The 23,474-nt window shown below is 31.1% G+C and overlaps 1 protein-coding gene across 1 annotated transcript; it reads left to right on the top strand.

Annotated features, from left to right (window-relative positions):
• The first annotated feature begins 3,084 nt into the window (after positions 1-3,084).
• On the top strand, positions 3,085-22,357 carry Roc1a (Regulator of cullins 1a). The gene is made up of 6 exons (XM_075358451.1): positions 3,085-3,219; positions 3,412-3,513; positions 7,555-7,582; positions 10,517-10,638; positions 16,994-17,079; positions 21,834-22,357. Exons 2-6 carry the CDS (start codon positions 3,421-3,423, stop codon positions 21,844-21,846), a joined length of 342 nt encoding a protein of 113 aa, XP_075214566.1. The 5' UTR covers positions 3,085-3,219; positions 3,412-3,420; the 3' UTR covers positions 21,847-22,357.
• The last annotated feature ends 1,117 nt before the right edge of the window (positions 22,358-23,474 follow it).

Raw genomic sequence — 23,474 nt, forward strand, 5'->3', positions numbered from 1 at the left:
CGAAACTTTAAAAATGGCCACACAAATGGCATGACGAAGAGGAAGTGGCAGGTCTAGTACTGTGACTGACGAAATCGTTGAAAAAGTGAACCGAAAACTGCGATTGACGATCAGTACTCTGGCTGATGAATTTACGCATGTTGGACGCACCTCTGTCTACACGACTGTCACAGAAAAGCACGGAAAAAAATGCTCGCTTGTTGGTCCGAAAATGCTCACCGACCAACACAAAGAACAAAGAATGTGTGTGCAGTGGATAAGCATTTTTGGACCACTACCGACAAGATGGAGATGATTTGTTTTCCCACATTTTTACGGGGGACAAGACGTGGTTATCCTACACCAACGCAAAATCGAAACAACAGTCAATTCAGTGGGGCCATTCAAGTTCCCCAAAACTGAAAAAGTTAAGGCAATCCCTTACTCGAGTCGAAAAATGTTGGCTACCGTTTTTTGGCACGTAAAGGGCGTTATTTTGATTGATTTCATGGAAGGTGGATCAACAATGACAGCTGACATGTATTGCGAAACCCTCACCAAATTGAGACATGCGATCCAAAATCGACGACGCGGAAAAATGTCGTCTGGCGTAATCCTCCTTCACGACAACGCGCGTTCTTACACCGCTGCCTTGACCAAGAAGAAGGTTGGTTCTTTCAAGAATGTTGTCGGGTTACCTCTTAACAATAGAAATTTCCGCAGCTCTCTGGAGAGCGCGGTCAGACTGCGGGAATTTCCATTGGTTGTCAAACATTTAGCATTGTGCTGGCGAAGATCCCATGTGTTGTGAAGAATATTGGAAAGGTTGAACCGAACAAGGGTGGTGTTATACACCGACATCTTTTGCTGTTTCAGTGTTTGAAGGAAAGTGAACGATCCCCATGAGTTGACATATTAGTTCGATGTCACACTGTTCCTTTATGGATCCAAATGTGGCTCTCGCGCGCCAAATGAACACACTCCCCGAACTACATTTAAACTTGGCTGGTAAGGCAGTTTTGAGTGAAGCTTGCTCTTTGGAATCCTAAGGAAGGATTTTTTTTATAAATGCTAAGGGGGGATCCTTTTTCTATCTTGGAAATGATTACAATTTTTAATTCTCACATATCCGATGATAGAATTCTATTTATATCTAATACAATTAATATTAAGTCTTTTCCTAAAAATAAAATGTATTTTAATGATATTAATACATAAAGTTGGCACTCAAACTGATACTAATCTTTGTTAAAATATCAAACACCAATTCCTCCTTCCCAAAAACTCAAACCACACTTAAGATTTCCCATATAAATATTCAATATCTAAGAAATAAGACCGAAGAGGTTGAATGAAATAATTTTTCCAATGAATTACTAGATTTTGCAGAATATTGGCTATCCAACTCAGAAGCTATTTATGAGCTCTGATTCAAGCTTGCTGAAGTTTTTTATAGAACTTATCATAAAAACGTGGGCATCAAAATTATTATAAAAAGGCTACCTCTTTATTAAAGTTGAAAGTTACCGTATATTCGCGAAAGAAGTTAAACTAGTAGTTGAAATTTCATGAATTAATAACAATACCCATGTAAAAGTACACGCGTACCGTTTAATATAGATAAAACCGTTTCATTGTGCTTCTCACGTAGATGTAAGTAACATTGGAAATCGCATATGTCGACAATGAATTTCCGTAAAATTTCTATTAATGGTAATAATAGTATTTCTGTTGCACATAAGCGAAATTTCTGGATATTTTATTAAGAAAGTTCTTTTATATACTCGTATGTGTGTGTGTGTATATATATGTGTAGAAAATATGTTGACTTATACTTGTGTTTATACGAATGTGCAATCATTGCTAAAAAGAAAGATTACTAACTTATGTTTTAAAAAAAAATAACCACCTTTACCATACCAGACAATGGAACTGTTTTTGTATTAATAAATTAATCAACACAATATTTCGGCTTACGAGAAAAGACCTTATTATGCTTGCGTTGCCATTATTAATAAACTTTCGAACCATCTGAAAAATCTTAAAATACAATTAAAAAGATTTTCATTTTACGGAACAGAATTATTCTATTAATGATTTTTTTATAATACTAATTAAAAACAAAACAAAAAAACTCGCTTATCATTCCGCTCAATATGAACATAAATATGTTCAAAATAATTTTCAAATCAGAATTTGTTGTGAATTATTTTTTAGTATTTATGTTATACTATTTTTTATTTTTAATGTACTTATTTAATTTCACGTATTTACCTTAACATTACTTCACGTGTTTGTATTTCAATAATTAATGTGAACTTTAAACATATTATTTTTTTCTTATAATTTGTTTGTACCAATCAGAATAAAGATTTATTTAATAAAATCAGACCAGATTATAGGTAAAGAGGAACATTAATATTTTAGAATTGTAATAATCTGACTTTTTTTGTAGCGATCTTATTGAATGAATTTACTGTCAGTTGTGAAAACAAGGTAAGTCTGCGCAGAAAATTTCAGTTTGCTTTCAGAAAAGCAGACGGGTCCTCAGTGTCAGTCTACTCATTTGATTTTTGCTGAGAACAAATTAAAAATTTGCCTTAACTGAAAACTTATTTACAAGTTTCAACAATGCGGGAAAATAAGTAGAAAGTTAAAAATGCATTAATATTTTATAAGGGAAAATGTCAGTCTAATTTCTTTCTTTAAGTAAATTAAATTCTATTTACATATGTACTTTTTATTTTAAGCTATGAATACTAAAACGTCTGTTAATTAGTTTTTAAAACACCATTTCGAAGTGAGACTAGTCAAAATACATGCAAAACTCAGTTGAATTATTTTTATAGGAAAAATCTTAAACAATTAAGAGCGAGAGTTTAGGCCATAAGAAGAAACTTATGTGCCTCTTTTAGGTGGCCTCCTAATTCTGATTTTACTATATTTGAATTTTCTTGCATTTAAATCCAAAACGTTAAGGCAGAAGGCTGCAACAGATGAGCTAAGGTTGTGTTTGGTTACGAAGAGTAAAATTTGGTAAATTAAGTTCAATTAGACCCAGTCAAATTAGTTTAGTAGATCCTTTTTAGTCGTTCACAATGAGTTGATAAGGAATGGTAAAGAACGCTTGATCATACAAAATATACGTGTGGTAATTTAATAAAAATTAATCGCGTCGTATAATTTAATGAAAATATCTCTGAGTTGCATTTAATGAAAACAGTATATTGGAGTTAAATCGTAAGTTTTTTTTCAATTTATTTTGATTTTAATCATAGAAATACAGCTGTCATACTGTAATTTTAATTGAAGATTTAAAAAAAATAATATTTCCTTTTGTCATATATTATTTATTGTTGGGAAATAAACTACTGATTGCAATTTTGATATATTTAATGATTATAATAATTTGCACGTTGGTACGCTTTTCAGGTGGTTAATATGGCCTCAGCGATGGATGTTGATGATGATGAAGTTGAAGTACCTACATCTAGTAGTGGTAAAGGAGAAAAAAAACGTTTTGAAGTGAAAAAGGTACAAATATGTATTTTTGTTATATTTGTTGTATTTTTGTTAGTAAGCTTAGATTGATCATTCTGAATTTATTTTAGGTGGACTGGTATGGAAGTAGTAGGTTAACCTAACCTTTTTCGTTTTTAAATCTGCCGTGAAAATAATGTTGATATGTATTTCGATTTTGTTAATTGCTAATACCATCCATATTGAATGTTTAGGGATTGAATTATCTCCTTTTTTTGTTGATTTAAAGTTTTTGCGATAACTAAAGTAAGTGCAGCGTCATGCAAGCAGTATCATATTTTCAAGATCAAACATGCCTTTGCATGATATTAACGAATTTCAATAAGTTGTATTTTCTCCTTAACGATAGTCATAGACAAATTTGGTTTCATTAAAATCTTTGTTTATGCTGTCTGTAATTTAGTACTCTTCCTGTTTATTTTAAAGTATACTTTTCTATTTGTATGACTGTTCAGTAGAAGTTTTGTAAGGATATACTAACCAAAAAAGTTGGTAGAAACCTATTTACCTGGAGAAAAGTTTAAGGAAAATATAACGTCCAAATTTTGTCTTTTCCAGTTAATGTATTGGTTTTTTCTGGAAAAAATTAGTGATATAAGAATAAAAATTATCTCTGCATTAACAAAATTATTTTCCTCATTTTCTTCTACAGGATCAAGAGGTAGGCTTACTATATTTTTTTGGGGTCCAACCCAGAACATATTTTTGAAATTACTTAAAAGTCTTAACAGTTTACTGAAACATTAAACTTTATTTATTCAGTTGTATTTTTCACTAGATATGACTTTTTTCAAAAATGGTTGTTTGTTTTAATTACATCATAAAATTCACAACAAGAAAGTTCTGAATTAATTTTAACATTTACCAGATGTTTAACAGTAGATGCTGAAAGTCTACCCGTTTCTGCAGACCATTTCCCATAATTGAAAAAACTCTCAACTGTAGCAGATGTCCCAGGCAAAGACATTGCAAACTCAACCATTTTAGAAATATTGCAACATGAAATATCAGCCTTAAAAATTGTTTTACACTTCTCTTCAATAGTATCTGGTACTTTTTCACAACTTGAACCACAATCTATCCTTTGGTTTTGAATTAACTGGTTCAGCAGTGGATGTTCATCAAATAGGTCATCAGTATTTATGGAATCTTCAGCAACAACTTTTGCACTCTTCAAAATCAGACCAGGCAATTTCAGTTCGTAAATTTATCTACTGAAACTTACTAATTTTATCAAAAGTGGTTCTCAACAACTCTAAGTAATGGATACTAGAATTGTAAAAATTGGCTACGCTTGAAAAGAATTTTTGTTCCTCAACATCATTATTTTATTTTAGAGTGCATAGCAATTCTGTGGCAGAAGATTATATAAATTTGTGGGGCTTTCTTTCCTGAAGTTGACAAATTAATTCAGAATATGTCTGAATTGCTTCTGTTGTTGGGATTATTTAAAAGCTTGCAATTTAAATAGCTTGCAGAACTAAATTATTAAATAACTGTACAGTATCGTATAAGAATTTCAAAAACAGTTCACTTTCTAGATTTTGAAAGAAATCAAATAATAATTTTGGGCATTTATCACAAGATAAGAAGTATGATCTTAGGCCATAAAAAATGGAAAGAATTTTTTCTGTTGCAGGTAACAAATTAAGGAACCTTGTGTTGTTATGAGATAATACTTTTTTATAATCTGTTTCCACAAATTCACAGAATTCTTTAAAATAGGTCTATCTAAATCATATTGAACTTTTCTGAACACATTTTCGTTCCCTTTTCTCCTCACGCAACCAAAATTACTATAGTATAGTATAGTATAACAAACCACATTTTCAAGTTTATATTTTTTCACACACTGCACAAGATACATAATCAAAATTTGAGCAGTTTCATCTGACACTTCATCAAAATTTAAAAGTTTAACTTGAATTCCCTCCTTCAGACTGAAGTATCTTACAACAATCAGAACAAGTTTTACTTCACTTCTGTTTGAGCAATCCATCGTTACTGTTACATAATTAATGTTTTCTAAAGAACGCAACACATTAACAATTATAAATGGCAAAATATTTTTAACAATAATTGCCTTGCTTTTGGTTCTAGCAGATGAAAATTTTAGGTCATATAACTCTTTAACCAGTTTAGATGTACAGTCTGATGTTTTGAGACTGAGTTTGTGTCTAGCAGTATGATATGAAATAGTAGCTTATTTAGCAGCACATTCCAGATCACTGTTATTGTTATTCCCATCTTTGACTTTAAAAAAAATCTCTTATGTTTTCTGAAGCAATAACATTAATAGCACTCCTATATTTAGCTGTTTTCATGAGGTCTTCAGTATCATCCTTTTCTTCATGTACAACAGAAAATTCTCCAGTACATAGTGTGCAATAAACACGTTCATTGTTACTGTCATTACACAATTTCAAAAATTTGTATTCCTGTTGCAGGTTAACATTAAACACACATTTTCTGTTGCCCATTGCTAAACGGTAAGACAAAAAACGAATAGAGATAAAATGATCAAAAACATGTAGACAAGTTATTACATACATGAAAACATACACGATTGCCCCTGTTGTGTTGTCAAATGACTAAGTAAAAAGTTGTGGCGAGACCAGTAGCCACACCTCCATCAAAATCGATGTCAGCATTTGCTCCAAGGTCGGCTGAGAGGTGCATGGCCTGTTTAAAACGTGATTTCAAACATATAGGTCTAAAATGAAAAAACTCCTTGCCAGTCATAAAATTCTCAAACCCTGGGCATTTTTGCAACCCTGGACAGCACCAAAAAAAACCAGCACTGTTTGGGCTAATCCCAGATGTAAAGCATCATGTACGTACTAACCAGTAGTAAATAATCATGTAGTAAGACTGTATATGGAAAAAATGCAATATTTTCTTAAATAGTGCTGTACATTCTATGTGAGTGAATTTACAGCAGGTAGTAATTTCGTAACGTGTATGTATCTCTAACTCAAAATTTCCATAAGTTTAATTATTTTCCCTTGAATATTTGAGTTATAGGAAATCCACTGTCCATTACCTGGTGATCAAAATCATCTTCCAGAAGTTCTTGTACAAGAATTAGCTTAATAGGAATTTTTTATTTTTAAGAACTTTGTAAATTGGAAAACCATTACGTCATGTTCAAGGGTGGCTTTCTGAAATATGGGTTAAATAGTCATTAATTTATGTGTGCAATACTAAATGTCTAATGAATTTTTTCATGTTGGTAGCAGATTTTGGTTTTTCAAGTGGGTGGAATCAGTTTAAACTACTAGTTTCTTTTAACTGTTTTATTATACAGCTGGGTTAATAATCCATACTTTTTTTTTGTGGGGGGAGAGATTATTCTCACATACCTCTTGTAAAAGCTGTACTTGTACTTGATCAACAAACCCATATAAATATAAGTTATTTTTTTAGCTTTGCTTTTTGGGCATTTACAACAATATTTTTTTTTTTTACTTATTTTATTAATGACATCTCCACCATTAATTTAGCTTTTAGGCACCTTCTGGACAGTCATGTGAACAGAATACAATGACAGTCTGACAGATAAAACTGCCATTGCATGAGGTTTCTATAAAAAAACCACCTGCCTTACTAATGTGGTATCAGGGATGGCCAGAGTGTTTGTTGAGACAACTCAACTCCTATTTTGTAGCATCCAGTATTAGTAAATTTTGATAGTAGGAATTAATGTTATAAATTAAATTTATTGGATTAGGTTTTTATCTCTATGCAGCTTTTTTGAGCATTAAGAGAAGGAAATTAAAAATTTTTACCACCTGATGAGGACATTTTTTAAGAATACATGTTGATATAGTTGAATCAAATGAAATGTGATTCATGTGCTGAGCAATAATTGTACGTTCAGTTATCCCTGCAGTTAAAACATTAATTTGGATCTACAATGTGATTGTTAGTGCCTGTTAAATATATCATTTTATTTTGTTCATATTTTTGTTTAAAGTAGCTTGTTTGGTTTCTTTTGCGTTATGTGTTAACAATAATCATTTTTTTCTTTTTCAGTGGAATGCTGTTGCGCTTTGGGCATGGGGTAAGGATATAAAATTGGTTATTTTGTTGATAACAATATATTGTTAAGTAAAATTATTTCCTTAAAAATTGGTTAAATAAGAAAAAATATTAAATTATTTTTAATAATTATTTATTTGCTAGTTGAATTGTCTATACCTGTTGGCTAAAAAATAATTCTTATATGATTATTAATTAATTTGTTTTTGCATTATTCTTGTTTAATGGAGAATGAATGGAAAAATGTTTTTAACCATTTTTACTGGTTGAACCTCCCCCTAAAAAAGGAATCTTGCATATTTATATGATCTGTTCCTCTGAAGATATCCATTAGCCCGCATTTGGGATTGGACCATGCCAGATTCATATGATCATTAAAACTTGTGAAAAAAGTACATTTTAAAAAAAAAATAATTTAATTAAGTAAATTATCTGTCTACTTAAATTAACAGCACTTAACCTATTTCTATACTTGCTTTACTATTTCACTCAATTAATGAACAGCAACGCAAAGTGAAGAAGCAGTTAAATTAAGAATTCTGCAGTCAGTATTTAGCTGTGTACCAAAAAAAATCAAAGTAAGTTACAAAATGTCATTAGTAAAAGTGAATACATAGGAAAACTTGGATAGTGGATAAAGGTTTATATTGGTTTGATTGAAAAAGGCCAACTCCATAAATGTTTATAATTCACAAGGTTCTGTTATAAAATCTAATGATTTAGCACAAATAATGAACAATTTACTGGAGTAGCATATGGTTAACTAGATGGAATGATATAGTTTATAGAAAAGTGAAAAAAAACAAGACTAACAATAATTCAGTAAATTAATAAGCAGGAAACATCTGGAAAACTACTGCAAACAGGATAATATGTAAAATATTAACAAAATCAATTTACTACCAAGTAATGTTAAATTAGTACATAATTTAAAAATCTGTAGCTTTGATCAGTAAAAAAAGTTAAAGCCAGATTTATAGTTACTTAAGTAAAAATATGTTTGTTTAAATAGACACCATTGGTGGCTTGTAAAATTAAAAGTCTAGATATTTTAAAATGTAAAAAAAAATTTTACCTGTTTGCTTTATGAGCAATTAAAATTGAAAGATCATGGTCAGTAGTTGAAAATTACTTGCACGATTGGAATCCAAGAAGACTGTTCCATTCAGAGAACAGAAAAATTGCTTTAATTGTGGAAATTGCATAATGCATCCAAATTTACCTTGGGAGAACATTAATTTTGTGTTCTTACAGCTGAATACTTTGTGTATCATACAACCACTTTATCAAGGTATTATTATTATTGTTATTAAAGCATTCAATGCTTACTGTCAATCTGATTTATGAAAAAAACTATTAACATGAACAGTAGTGAAGAAACATTTGTTTATATTGCAAAGAGGATGACAATAAAAACTTGAGCAAAGTTTCCAGAAGATAAGTTGTAAATTGTTTTAAGAGACTGAAAATCTGCTTCACAAGATAATGGAACAACCAGTCAAATGTAAGACAAACAGTCCAGTACATTGGAGAAATTGGCAGTGGTTTACCTGTTGCTGAATTCATGAATGATGTAACCACATGATGCATTTTTTGATAATACAAATTACACAAGCAGAAGTGATGCAATGATGCAGAGGAAGAGCTAGACAGAGAATCGATAAGTAAAAAGAAGGTCTGGAAACTCTTAAAGTTTATAAAAAGAGCTTTGGAAGAATTGAAGGAGGAAAAGAACACTGGGATTTGAATAACTTAGAAACATTTTGAAATAAAATGCAAGAAAAAATAAACAAATTTTATAGCTACCAAAAAAAAAAAAATAAAAATAGAAATGATTCACTTGAATAAAAAGCATTGCTGCTTGTAAGTACTTGGCTTATGTTATGCCTATGATATAAACAATAGCCTGGTTTGTCAATAAAACTATTGCTGACTTGATTTTTTGTTGGTACAGTCACTGCTTATTATGATCAATATGTGAAGTCCTGACATAATCATGATAACTGGAGATTTTAACTAATTCTAATGATTTAAATTTGAGTTAATCAGTGGAAAATTGAGAAAAATATAACACATTTTATTTATATAGATTTAAAAAATACAAAAAACTATTTTGAATAATGTAGTGAAATTTAAAAAAAATAGAGAATTATTTAGTAAAAACTAACCATAACTAATAAAAGCCGACTTGAATGATAATCATAAAAACCTTAATATGAACCTGCAGCAATAAACAAGAGTCTTTTCTTCTTCTTTTTCCTGTTTAGCCTTTGGTAATTACCTTTCAGATAATACTTCAGAGGATGAATGAGGTTATGTATGAGTGTAAATGAAGTGTAGTCTTGTACAGTCTCAGTTTGACCATTCCTCAGAAGTGCAGTTAATTGAAATCCAACCACCAAAGAACACCAGTATCCATGATCTAGTATTCAAGTCCGTGTAAAAATAACTGCCTTTACTAGAACTTGAATAATGCCACCATTACAACAAATCGACCTGTGTGATTTGGAATAAAATGTATTGAGTGTAAGAATTCAAGATATGTGATTTGGTGCCTTCATTTTCTGTAAAACTGGTAAGTTAATTTATGTACTCATCTGTCAAATTTAAAGGTATTTTAATATACTCATATATATAAAAGCCACTGTTCTTCTCAGAAATTTCTTGGGAAGAAATAAAAAAAAAGTTACATTAAAAAGTGTTATATTTTATTCCCCAGATGTGTTAAGTTTTATATCTGAGATGTGAAACATCTGTTGAAAGTCTGTTAATTTTAAACACACGTTTGGAGATGTAGGTGCGATTATGAACAGATTTTTTTTGAGCGACAAGAAATTTTACACAGAAGTAATTTCTTCATTTCGTTTAGTGTTGCGGCATACATTTTTGTCTTATCTTAATTGAAATAAATGCTTTTGTTATTTGATTGTATTAATGCTTTTCTGTATTGTTACAGATATTGTGGTAGACAATTGTGCAATTTGTCGTAATCACATCATGGATTTATGCATAGAATGTCAGGCAAATCAGGCTTCAGCTACAAGTGAAGAATGCACTGTCGCTTGGGGTGTTTGCAATGTAAGTCTATTTTCAAGTAAATAATTGTACATTTAATTATGTATTACAATTACTGTAATGTCCAACTTGATGGATTATAGTGGAACTTGAAAAGTTACTGATTTTTAGTAGAAATATGTAATAAACTCAAAATTTAATCATTTTTTTACAAACTTGAGAGTTTATGCTGTTGTTAAAAGACTCGGAAGGAATGCGGATGAATAGTTTGAAAATTTACGTAGTGTAATCCTTTTTAATGAAAATTACTTAGCCTGAAATGTAGATCTATTTTTATAAACATGACAAAAATGTTATTAATGATTATAAAGTTTTTAACAGATTATTTTTGCAATTTTACTATTTTAATGAATATTGTTTTTTTGTAATGATACAGTACAGTATTGATTTCTAAGCAAAGATTTAGAAATCAACTCGTGGACTGCAAAACTTACCCTGGAGCAGACATTGATAACGACCATAATTTGGTGATAATGAAATGTAGATTGGGGTTTAAAAACCTGAAGAAAAGGTGTCAGATGAATCGGTGGAATTTAGAGAAGCTTGAGGAAGAGGAGGTAAAGAAGATTTTTGAGGAGGACATCGCAAGAGGTCTGAGTAAAAAAGATAAGATAGAAAATGTAGAAGAAGAATGGGAGAATGTTAAAAAGGAAATTCTTAAATCAGCAGAAGCAAACTTAGGCGGAATAAAGAGAACTGGTAGAAAACCTTGGGTTTCAGACGATATATTGCAGCTGATGGATGAACGTAGAAAATATAAGAATGCCAGTGATGAAGAAAGTAAAAGGAACTATCGGCAATTAAGAAATGCTATAAACAGGAAGTGCAAACTGGCGAAAGAAGAGTGGATTAAAGAAAAGTGTTCAGAAGTGGAAAGAGAAATGAACATTGGTAAAATAGACGGAGCATACAGGAAAGTTAAGGAAAATTTTGGGGTACATAAATTAAAATCTAATAATGTGTTAAACAATGGTACACCAATATATAATACGAAAGGTAAAGTCGATAGATGGGTGGAATATATTGAAGAGTTATACGGAGGAAATGAATTAGAAAATGGTTTTATAGAGGAAGAAGAGGAAGTTGAGGAGGATGAAATGGGAGAAACAATACTGAGATCTGAATTTAAGAGAGCATTAAAAGATTTAAATGGCAGAAAGGCTCCTGGAATAGATGGAATACCTGTAGAATTACTGCGCAGTGCAGGGGAGGAGGCGATTGATAGATTATACAAACTGGTGTGTAATATTTATGAAAAAGGGGAATTTCCGTCAGACTTCAAAAAAAGTGTTATGGTAATGATACCAAAGAAATCAGGGGCAGATAAATGTGAAGAATACAGAACAATTAGAGGAACTAGTCATGCATCAAAAATCTTAACTAGAATTCTATACAGAAGAATTGAGAGGAGAGTGGAGGAAGTGTTAGGAGAAGACCAATTTGGTTTCAGGAAAAGTATAGGGACAAGGGAAGCAATTTTAGGCCTCAGATTAATAGTAGAAGGAAGATTAAAGAAAAACAAACCAACATACTTGGCGTTTATAGACCTAGAAAAGGCATTCGATAACGTAGACTGGAATAAAATGTTCAGCATTTTAAAAAAATTAGGGTTCAAATACAGAGATAGAAGAACAATTGCTAACATGTACAGGAACCAAACAGCAACAGTAGCAATTGAAGAACATAAGAAAGAAGCCATAATAAGAAAGGGAGTCCGACAAGGATGTTCTCTATCTCCGTTACTTTTTAATTTTTACATGGAACTAGCAGTTAATGATGTTAAAGAACAATTTAGATTCGGAGTAACAGTACAAGGTGAAAAGATAAAGATGCTACGATTTGCTGATGATATAGTAATTCTAGCCGAGAATAAAAAGGATTTAGAAGAAACAATGAACGGCATAGATGAAGTCCTACGCAAGAACTATCGCATGAAGATAAACAAGAACGAAACAAAACTAATGAAATGTAGTAGAAATAACAAAGATGGACCACTGAATGTGAAAATAGGAGGAGAAAAGATTATGGAGGTAGAAGAATTTTGTTATTTGGGAAGTAGAATTACTAAAGATGGACGAAGCAGGAGCGATATAAAATGCCGAATAGCACAAGCTAAACGAGCCTTCAGTAAGAAATATAAGTTGTTTACATCAAAAATTAATTTAAATGTCGGGAAAAGATTTTTGAAAGTGTATGTTTGGAGTGTCGCTTTATATGGAAGTGAAACTTGGACAATTGGAGTATCTGAGAAGAAAAGGTTAGAAGCTTTCGAAATGTGGTGCTATAGGAGAATGTTAAAAATCAGATGGGTGGATAAAGTGACAAATGAGGAGGTATTGCGGCAAATAGATGAAGAAAGAAGCATTTGGAAAAATATAGTTAAAAGAAGAGACAGACTTATAGGCCACATACTATGGGCATCCTGGAATAGTCGCTTTAATTTTGGAAGGACAGGTAGAAGGGAAAAATTGTGTAGGCAGGCCACGTTTGGAATATGTAAAACAAATTGTTAGGGATGTAGGATGTAGAGGGTATACTGAAATGAAACGACTAGCACTAGATAGGGAATCTTGGAGAGCTGCATCAAACCCAGTCAAATGACTGAAGACAAAAAAAAAAAAGATACAGTACCTCATTCAATTATGTCATTGTCATGTTTGCAGATTAAATATTAATTTTAATCAGAATTTTGTAGTTGTTTGTGTGATTATGAACACTTTTTTTTTGAGTGACAAGAAATTTTACAGAGGCGATTTCTTTATTTCATTTAGTGTTTGGTATAAATCCCTTGTAATCTCTGCATAGTTAGTATATTATCATAAAGGAATGAACTTTTGATAGAGCAGTTACTTCACTTTAATAGATAAGAAAGCGTAAGAGGTTGATTGTTAAGTATTTTGTTCAACATAAAGATTTTATAAGGATGTTAAGAGTAGCTTATTATATGTGTGATGTAACTGTTACTTTCTCATTAGTAATAGTTACATCTGAGTTTTTTTGTAACTTAATGGGTGGGTGGATAAATCAGTCTTTAACTGATAACTCTTCAAGCATGTAAGTCTTTCTACAACTAATTCACTGTAATTATTTTTTAATATATTAAAAAAAAAAAAAATACTATAATATTTTACATGCACTCTGTTGTTAAAAAAAATATTTTTAAATTCAGAGTAGGCAAAATTTTATAAATTTATGGGTTTGACAAGGGAAGAAAGTATTTTCATTGATTTTAATGTTGATCCAACTAAGTATGATAAATATGGGTGGGCCAATTTCTAGGAAGTCCCTTCCATATCCTTTGACCTATTCCACTTACGTGGCATAGCATATAGTGTTACAAGCAGTACACTTTTGTTTTTTGTTATATTAAAAATTATTTATTTGTTACATTTGGATATATATTTTATGGTTGATTCTTATTCTCAATTTTTTGTTAATAAATAGTTTAGTTAAATTAAAAACATGTTACTGCCAAACAAAAATTAAGTATTGTAATATAAACTAATAATAATGTAATGTAACTTATATTCTTTTTATTTCACTTTCAGTGAAATAAATGAATAAAAAAGTAATGCATGAGTAAAGTTAATTTTTTTAAACAAAGAAATTTTACTAAAATAAAATAAGATTAGAATAAGAAATAAAGCAATTCTACTTAAAGTGAAACTTACCTGAGTTGTTTTTATGTAGATAAAGAGAATTAACACTTGCTGTTTGCCTAACAATTTTTATTTTTTCTAGTGTGTGTGTATGTATATATATATATATATATATATTTCTTTTTTCTTTCTTTTTCCTGTTTAGCCTCCGGTAATTTCCTTTCCAGATAATACTTCGGAGGATGATATGTATGAGTGTAAATGAAGTGTAGTCTCAGTTCAACCATTTCAGATGTGTGGTTAATTGAAACCCAACCATCAAAGAACACCGGTATCCACGATCTAGTATTAAAATCCGTGTAAAAATAACTTGACTTTACTAGGACTTAAACGCTGGAACTCTCGACTTCCAAATCAGCTGATTTGGGAAGACACGTTCACCACTAGACCAACCTTATGGATTATTTCGACCCCCTAGTGCCACCTAGCTGGTCCATTTTTTGCAAAAAAAAAATTTCTATTCACATGACTAATATATACGAGCCAAATTGGACCATAAGTACAGTTTTCTAAAATATCTCTATCCCAGCACCACCTAGTTGGTCTATTTTTTGCAAAAATATTTCTTTTCGTGTTACTAATATATATTGTGAATATGAGTCAAATCAGACCATAAGTACAATTTTTTGAAATATCTCAACCCCAGTACCGCCACATAGTGGGTTCAAACTAATTCAGAAATTAGTTTACTTCGCGGACTTGTGCACAACAACTCACCAAAGTTTCATTGCAATTAGACGAATGGTGTAGGAATGCATGTGGGACAAACAAATAAACATTTATTTTTGAATATGTATATGATATATAAGAAATTATATATATTATCTTTTTTCTCATTTTATGTCATTTTTTATTCAATTCAATTTTCCATTTTTCTCTCATCTTTTTTCTAGAATATATATATATATATATTAGAAAAAAGATGAGAGAAAAATGGATATATATATAAAAATAAATAACTTGATATTATTGTACAGAGTGTTTCTAAAATGGTGGGCTGGCTATACTTTTTTCAGATTCTACTTGTAAATTAAACAAGAAATATCCTAAAAATGAAATATGATAAAAATGATTTCTCTGTTCATTCTAAACCCCCCCCCCCCCATCCCCACCACCATTGTGTGATTTTTATATAAACATTTATATCTCAAGTTCAGATAGACAAATCACATTAATATTTGGTAAGCGGCTTGGTAATAAAGTTTTAAAATTAGCAAATAATCAGGAATTAAATACCTTCGCAAGTTAGAAAATGGTGGCCATGTTTTTTTTTTTAGTCTGTTATATCCCTAAATATTAATTAGTTTTATCAAAATTTATGCTATTTGCTAAAATATTTAGCCTTTTATTTTGAACAAAGTGACAGATAATCAAATTATGGCAGAAAATTGATGTAATTTTGTGCCTGTTTTCATGTACTCCACTTTTTGTTTAATTCGATTAAATATTAATTGTTTTTATTTATTGTTAATTCTTATTGACGTGACTGGTATAGTAGTGATTTGCCAAAAATTGGCCACTTATTATATTGTTCTTGTGATACAGTTGCATTTTTTAAAACCTTAAAAAATAATTCATTTTACCCTTAAACCTTTATTTTATAACATAATGTATTTTCTGAATTATTATTGCTCTTTTTTCTTTTGCTGATTTATTTTATATCTGAAGACTCATCATTAGGCTCAATACTGTAAAGCTAATGTGTGGTATTATACCTCATAGATAATTAGACCAGGTATACCTTTTATTTTAGTTGTTGCAAGTGTGTTTGATTTATCAGATGTCTGATCAGGTACGATTTATTTAGGTTAGAAATTCAGTGTTGTTTATTTGTAATTGGTTAATTGTGTGCCTACTATACAACTGTGGTTTCATTCATATATCACACTCTCTTAGATTTTCCTCTACTCCAGAAATGCTGTAACCCACTGAAATATCACTTTTTTACTACACAGTTTTATTGCTTGAACTATTCATTTACTTTAATTGAATTTGATCTTTTTTATAATTTAAAAATAAATTCACAAATTTTTTTTCCTTAAAATTAAAACATTAAAAGTTTATGTTGCACTTGAGCAATTCTTTGTGGTAAGCCAATGAAAAATAATACTCTGATATATCACGTATCAGAGCATTAAATCAGCCAAGAAATTGTATTTCATATCATCTGCTGCTGTTTTAATATTAAATATTAAAAAAAATTTACATGAGGAGTGTATATTACTTAAGTGACTGACAGCAGTTCAGCAGATTTTCCATGATTTAGTTTTTCCACTTTTTAATATTCGTTTAAATATTAGAGTTATTTTTCAGTTGCCTCTATATTTAGTGTCTAACTATGGGTAACCTGTTTTATTAAGTTCTTGTTTAATCTGTAAGACTAATAATTAGTAGTTGTTAACAGCAGTTATAAATATTGAGAGTTTAGTCAAAATAAATCTTGATCACAGTATATACTGTCTTTTAGAAACCAGAAAATATGGAAAGTAAAGATTAGATTAAATTTTCAGCTTTTTAAGTATTCAGATGCTTGATTTTTACATTTTATTGTAAAAGCATTTACTTGCTTATATTTATATATATATATATATATATATATATATATATATATTGTGATTTATGTTATAATAGAATTTTACTGATGCTGCATAATTTATTTAATAATATTGTTTGTATGTAATTATTAATTTTAATTTTAGCATGCTTTTCATTTCCACTGCATTTCTCGCTGGCTTAAGACTCGTCAAGTATGCCCATTGGATAATAGAGAATGGGAATTCCAGAAGTAAGTTTATTAATATCTATTATTAATTAGGAAATATGAAGAAAGAGCTATACTAACTGGTTATTAGAAAAAATGTTTGGAAAAACTTTTACTTAAAATCCAGTGCTAAATATCCATTTCAATTGTTAAAAATGTGACACTGCCCCTAGTAACAATAACATTTGCTTATCTATGCCACCTCATCTTCCAAATTCTATCTTGAATTTATTAAATTTATACAGCAACATATTTTTCATAACTAAACTTTTGTGTAACAATTGTTGTTAAGGCTTCAGTACAGTGACTAGCTTGCAGCAGAGCTTTATGTTGCTGTATATCTTATGAATGTTTTGTGCAAACTGATGGATAGAATGGTGAATCACAGACAAGTGTGGTTTCTTGAAATCTCCATTAGATCAGAATAGTACAGATTCAGACAAGGCATTTTGCCACTTAAAATACTTTTGTTATGCATAAATGTCTTCAATGTTCTGTAACTTACAAAAGCCATGCTGTGACACAGCATGGTGACGAGGTATATTGCACGCCTTGAAGAAATAGGAGTAAGTAAAAATGCAGTCTTATTAATGGATTTTTCAGAAACCAAAATTTTTGTGTAATCAAACAGCAATTTTTAAGTCACCTTCTCTAGAAAACAGTATGCAATAAGTCTGCAATTGTACTTTTTGTACAGGTTGAAAGGAATATTTTAGTCATGGTTGAGGGACCTGTACTTTTGCAGCACGAGTGGAGCAAGACACACACACACACACACGTGTGCTTGCCTAAGTGTGTATGTCTTTCTGCAGGCAGTGGAAGTCTTTTAAAAAATACTGTTTGTTTGTTATTAAAAAATAGTCCAGTCAAAGTGCTATAGCTATGACATTGGCAAACTTTGTAAGGTGACTGAAGACACATTGTCTTGTGTCTTGTGAACTTCATTTCCCTCCCCATCCTATGCACTCTTACTGTATCTGTTCACATACCCAAAGAGAAACAAAATGAACCACTGTGCATAAACCAAGCACTTAAAAAGCACTGTATGTAATATTTAGTGTGTTTGCTTCATTTTTGCTGTACTTCAATTCTGTTATTTTTAGTATTACATTTGTTAAAATTGTTTAGTTTATTTGCTCTATAACTGTTCAGATTATATTAAAGGTTCTTATAGACTACAACAATTAGTTATTCATTTGCATATTATATTTCTCAGATGTTCTTAAAAGAAAGGAAGAATAAAAGGTTCCACAGTGAAAAATTTACTAGTGTATTATTATACACAAAAAGATGCATGGATGAATTACCTTATTTTCATAAAATGTTTATGAAGCATCTTGTGCCTCAAGTTGTTGATAATCTGAGATCTGGAGGTTTGCTTAAATGCATAGTTCTTTTGTTAGATAATGCAGTGTTACATCTAAGTGAGCTTCTACTAAAATTCTACATTAGATAAATTTTTAAAAAAGTTTTACCATTTAATGCACCACTTTAGGATGTAATTGTATGACTGGCAAAGTCAAATTGAATACAATGCTAAAATCTTGGAAAGGGATTTTGCTTGATATCACCAAGTACAATGAGAAATTAGATTTCACAGAGAAAAAAATAATTCCTCATCTCAGCTTGCTGAACTGGGAGGGCTATTCAGAAATTAACTTCTGGTCCTTGGTATTGAGTGAAGGAATGGGGATAGTGATTCTGTCTTTGCACAATTGAATAACCCAATTCAGTGAGGTTTTATAGCAGTGTTGCTGGAAATATCGCTCTCTTGTTTGTTCTTGTAAAACTATTATTCAAAATGGCTGCTGTTTAGAAAATCTCATTGATTGTGAAGTATATGATATCATCCATTTCCTTCATGCTAAAAACTTGTCAGATGTTGAAATTCATCGTGAATTTTCTGCAGTATATGGGAGAATATCATGAGTGACAGTGAAGTAAGACAGTGGTGCTGTATGTTTTGAAAAGGTTGAACAAACATTCAAGACAATGAAAGAAGTGGTCTCATTTGTCTTAGATGCACTTGTTGTAAGTACCTGCAATTATTATTGTCAATGTGAAAATTTGAGAAAATCATCAATAACAGAGTTATCTGAATTTTTTCCTTGCATACTGCAAACAGTGCTGTAAAATTGTAACTGATATGTTAGGCTTTACAAATTTTATGCTTGCTGGGTGCTTAAGCTTCTTTCTGACTAACATGCAAAAAAGAGGATGAGGTCAGCCACTAATCTTTCTTCACTATTGCTGTAACGAGAAGGATCTCGTTTGAACAAGGAAATCCTTGACCTCATTGTAACAGGTGATGTGACATTGGTTAAATTTGTTAACATGGAAACAAAAGCTTAATCAATACAGTGTAGGCACCATTTCTCTAAAACCCGTAAAGACACGTCAAACACTTTTTTCTTAAAAGCTGATGGCATCAGTTTTTTGGAATCGTGAAGGTGTGATATTGGTTGATTTTATGTAAAGAGTTATGACAACGCTGAAACTTATTGTGAGATGTTGCAGAAATTGAGAAGGACCTTACGGCATGCTGAGTTCAGGTATTGTTTTTCTTCATGACAACGCTTGTCCGCATACTGCAGTGCACACTCAACGCCAAATTGACAATTTCAAATGGGAGTTGTTTAACCATCCTCTGTACAGCCCCGATTTGGCTCCCAGTGATTATCATCTTTTCCCAAAAAATAAAGAAATCAGCAACACAGTATTTTGAAAATGATGAGTTGAAAAACAGTGTTACTACTTGCTTAATTCACAGGCAGCAGAGTTTTATGATGAGGATATTTTACAACTTGTTTACAGATATGAAAGTACCGTAATTCAGATGGCAGTTATGTAGAAAAGTAGTTGTAAGATGTATATAAGAAATCATTTTTTATTTATCAGTTTGTGTTTTTTTATTAACGAATCTGAAGTTACTTTCTGAATAGCCTCCACAGTTAGTCATTGCCTGTAGATAGAATGTATGTAACAAATACTGGTAAAAAAGCAGTGTAACAGCGTACGCGACCACATATTGTACATAATAAGCTATGATAATTTGATTATCCTTTATTGCCGTGGAAATTGTCAGTGTGTGGTAGTTGCCTTAAGATGTTATTTGTTGTTTGAATTGTGGTTAATGCAGTTATTGCATGATTTTTTTATATTATTATAACAATCGGGACAGTAGATTTAACTGAAATAGATTTATTTATTGTTAAGGTGTTTTTATTTTCTAACATAACCTCATTTGCTTCAACATTAATTTTTTGAATAAATGAGCTTATCCATTCCCATTTTTTTTTTACCATTTATAATCTCTTCCCTTTTTTCAATAATTTAACGTTCTTTTTTACCAAAAATTTAAATACTTGTTTCAATAAATTTTGAATATAGCATTCTTTTGATTTTGATGCTCAGGTTGTAAAAACCTTTTCACTGTATACTCTTTGAAAAAGAAAATAAATATCATGATTTCATTTGACGCTCTTATTCTTTCTAATTACTGCTCATCATATCCATGGTCATCTTTAATATTGATCCTGTTCTTCAACATACCTTATTAATAAATTTAATTTTGCTAGCTGTCTACCTATTTTTTCTTCTCTTCATTGCTCATCTCTAATGTATGGAGAATCACTGGGTTGCAGTATCACTTTTTTGTAGATACCTTTTATGAATCGATTCTTTGTAATTGTTGCCAGATTGCTCTGATGGCACATGGTACCTTATAACAACCTTGTAGCTCAGAAAAGGGCTGTTTGGGATTTTGTAATGGTGTTCCTGAAAAGTGCAGTTTGTGCATTTGATGTGGTAACCCTGAAAAGGGCTGTTGAGTTCAGTTGCTGGTCTCTGGTGATGGTTGGTTGGTTCAGCTGGTGGGGAGTTGCAGCTCATTTATTGGAATCAGACTGAGCTTCTCCTCAGTGGCAGTTGGTTCTGTGTCCACAGTGTTGGGTCAGCATCTGTTGTTTTCACCACTATGTATCCTGGCTGTAGTTAGTTGGCTTTGTTGTGCTATGCTGGTGGGAATGTGTTCCTCTGCTTGGTGATCCCATGATGGGCCGGCTCCTGCTGGTAAACCTGTTAGTTGGGCTGCCAGCAAGAGCGCTTGAAGCCTGGCAGGGTGGGGCAGAAATGTGTTGTCTGCTCGTAGTGACTTGGTGAGCCGACCAGGCCTGTTGCTCTGGTGGGGATGTTGGCATCCCATCAGCAGATCTCCTAGCCCCACATTGGGCTAGTCAGGAAACATTTTCCATCTTTTTCTTCTCCTCGTGGTGGGAATTCAAGAGTAAATGCTTTCACCTTCCTGCATTGCTGTTTATATAGCTGCCAGATTGGTGGGGGTAGCCATGTGTTTTGACATTGACATTGAACTGACTACTGCTGCACTTGCCAACATGAAGCAAAGTATGTGGCAACATAATAATACTTATGCCTGCAAGGCCCTCATATATATCTTTCAATTTTTTCCACTTTCTTCAACTACAGCAAAATACTTTTAAAAAGTTTTACATTTTGTGGTTGTTTTGTTAAAAATCATCATTCACTTTCGGATCATTCAATTCTTTGTTATTATTACCATTCTTTATAACCTTGCATCATCTTTTTACATGTATAGCATCTGCATTGAGTGTATAAAAGAAGAAAAGTTAGTTTTTCAATAGCACTTTTACTGACAGATATTTTTATATAATGTTAATCATATAATAATATAATTATTAATAAGTTACATTTATATACATATATATATATCTATTTTTTTTCTTTCTTTTCTTTTACAGGTATGGCCATTAATTAAATTCCAGTTTCACCAACCAGTTACTCAGTTGGAATATTTTACTTCGGTTAATTTTAAATATATTCTTAACATCATTTTTAAAGTCTAAATACATGGAAGGCAATTTCAGTTAACTAAATTTGAAATTCATTTTATTTATTTTACAACCTTGTTTGTGTAAATTTAATGAACCAACTTAAATAAACAAATAAACCTTTTTCTAATAAGTTTTATTATTTATGCAGCTTTTTATACCTAAGTTCAAATGTTTTCAAACTTCTTAAGATTGTTTTTATATGAGTAAAATTATTATGATTTGAATTCTTAACAGGATTATGAAAATGATTTTGATTTTATAAAAAAATTACTTATCAGTTTAGATCATCATCAGTTAAATTGGTTCTGTTTTCATGTGATGTCTTATGTGTGAGAAATTATTTTATCCCTTGTATATGCTATTAGTAACACATGAGCACTTGTATTCATTAAGCCCTAATCAACAACAAATAAAAACAGTTTTATTATTCATGGCTTGCTTATTTTATTTGTAAAAACTTTTCATTAGCCATAATTAGTGGCCATTAATTTAGTGTTGTGTAAATATGTAATTTTTTAGGTAGTAAAATAATCATAATCTGATAACCACTGACTGGTAATATACTAGACTAAAGGAATGATATCCAAAGATACTAACGAATGTAAAATTAGACTTGCTTCAGATTTATATTCGGATGAAGTAAAATACAAGGTGTAAACAAAAAATATCCAATCTTGGCTCATAAAAACAAAAATATTTAGCATAGTTCAGTGACTTTGTCCCCTTCAAATTAGACTCCTTTTGATGTAACAGTTTTATCCCAGCAATATTTTTATTGTTGGAAGCTTTTCCAAAGTCATTTTAAGTGAACCCATAAGTCATCTTGTTACATTTCTTTTGATCTCTTCTCTGTTTTCAGATTTCTTTCCTCTAAGCAGAATTTTAAACATAGGAAGGTGCATAGCCAAAAATCACAGGGACCCATGTCTGGTGATTAAGTAGCCTGCTGAAGTAGTTTGATCTTGTGTTTTGGCAAGAATCTCTGTGTAAGTTGTGATGCAAAGGGCTGGAGCATTGTTATGATGAATTTTCCCAAAGCTGTAGTTTCTTGCATCAAACAGCATCTTAGCCTATGAAGAAAAGTTATGTGATAGTAGTAGTACTCTTCATTGACAATTTTTTTTAGAGGAGCACAGTTTTTCGTGATGAGCTGTGCTTTTATATTAAAAAAAAATTTCAGCATGATCTTCAAATTGCTTTCTGATTTCTGCCTTTCTTTTGCTACAGAGAACTTGGTGTTTTCCAATGAAATGATGGATTTCATCATGACAAAAGACTGTGATCAGTCTTTGTCACAGGATCATTGTCATAGACCCATGTTACATCTCCGGTTATTTTATTTTATTTGTTTTTCATTAAATCGGGATCACTAGTAACACATTCAAGCATGTTTTGCACAACTATCAGGTGGTTTTCCTTTTGATCATGAATGACAAGTTGTGTGACAAATTTTGCTGCTACATGCTGCATACCAGATCTTTCGTTAAAATCTGTTTCACAGAGTCCAATATAATTCTTCAAGATCTGTAATGGTTATTCGACGATCAT

This window comes from Lycorma delicatula, chromosome 2 (genome assembly GCF_047948215.1).
Source record: "Lycorma delicatula isolate Av1 chromosome 2, ASM4794821v1, whole genome shotgun sequence".
Taxonomy (NCBI): domain Eukaryota; kingdom Metazoa; phylum Arthropoda; class Insecta; order Hemiptera; family Fulgoridae; genus Lycorma; species Lycorma delicatula.

Coding starts and splice junctions, on each gene's coding strand:
- Roc1a (XM_075358451.1), top strand. CDS start 3,421: ATGGCCTCAGCGATGGATGTTGATGATGATGAAGTTGAAGTACCTACA. Junction 3,514..7,554: donor AACGTTTTGAAGTGAAAAAG/GTACAAATATGT, acceptor TTTCTTTTTCAG/TGGAATGCTGTTGCGCTTTG. Junction 10,639..16,993: donor TCGCTTGGGGTGTTTGCAAT/GTAAGTCTATTT, acceptor TTTTAATTTTAG/CATGCTTTTCATTTCCACTG.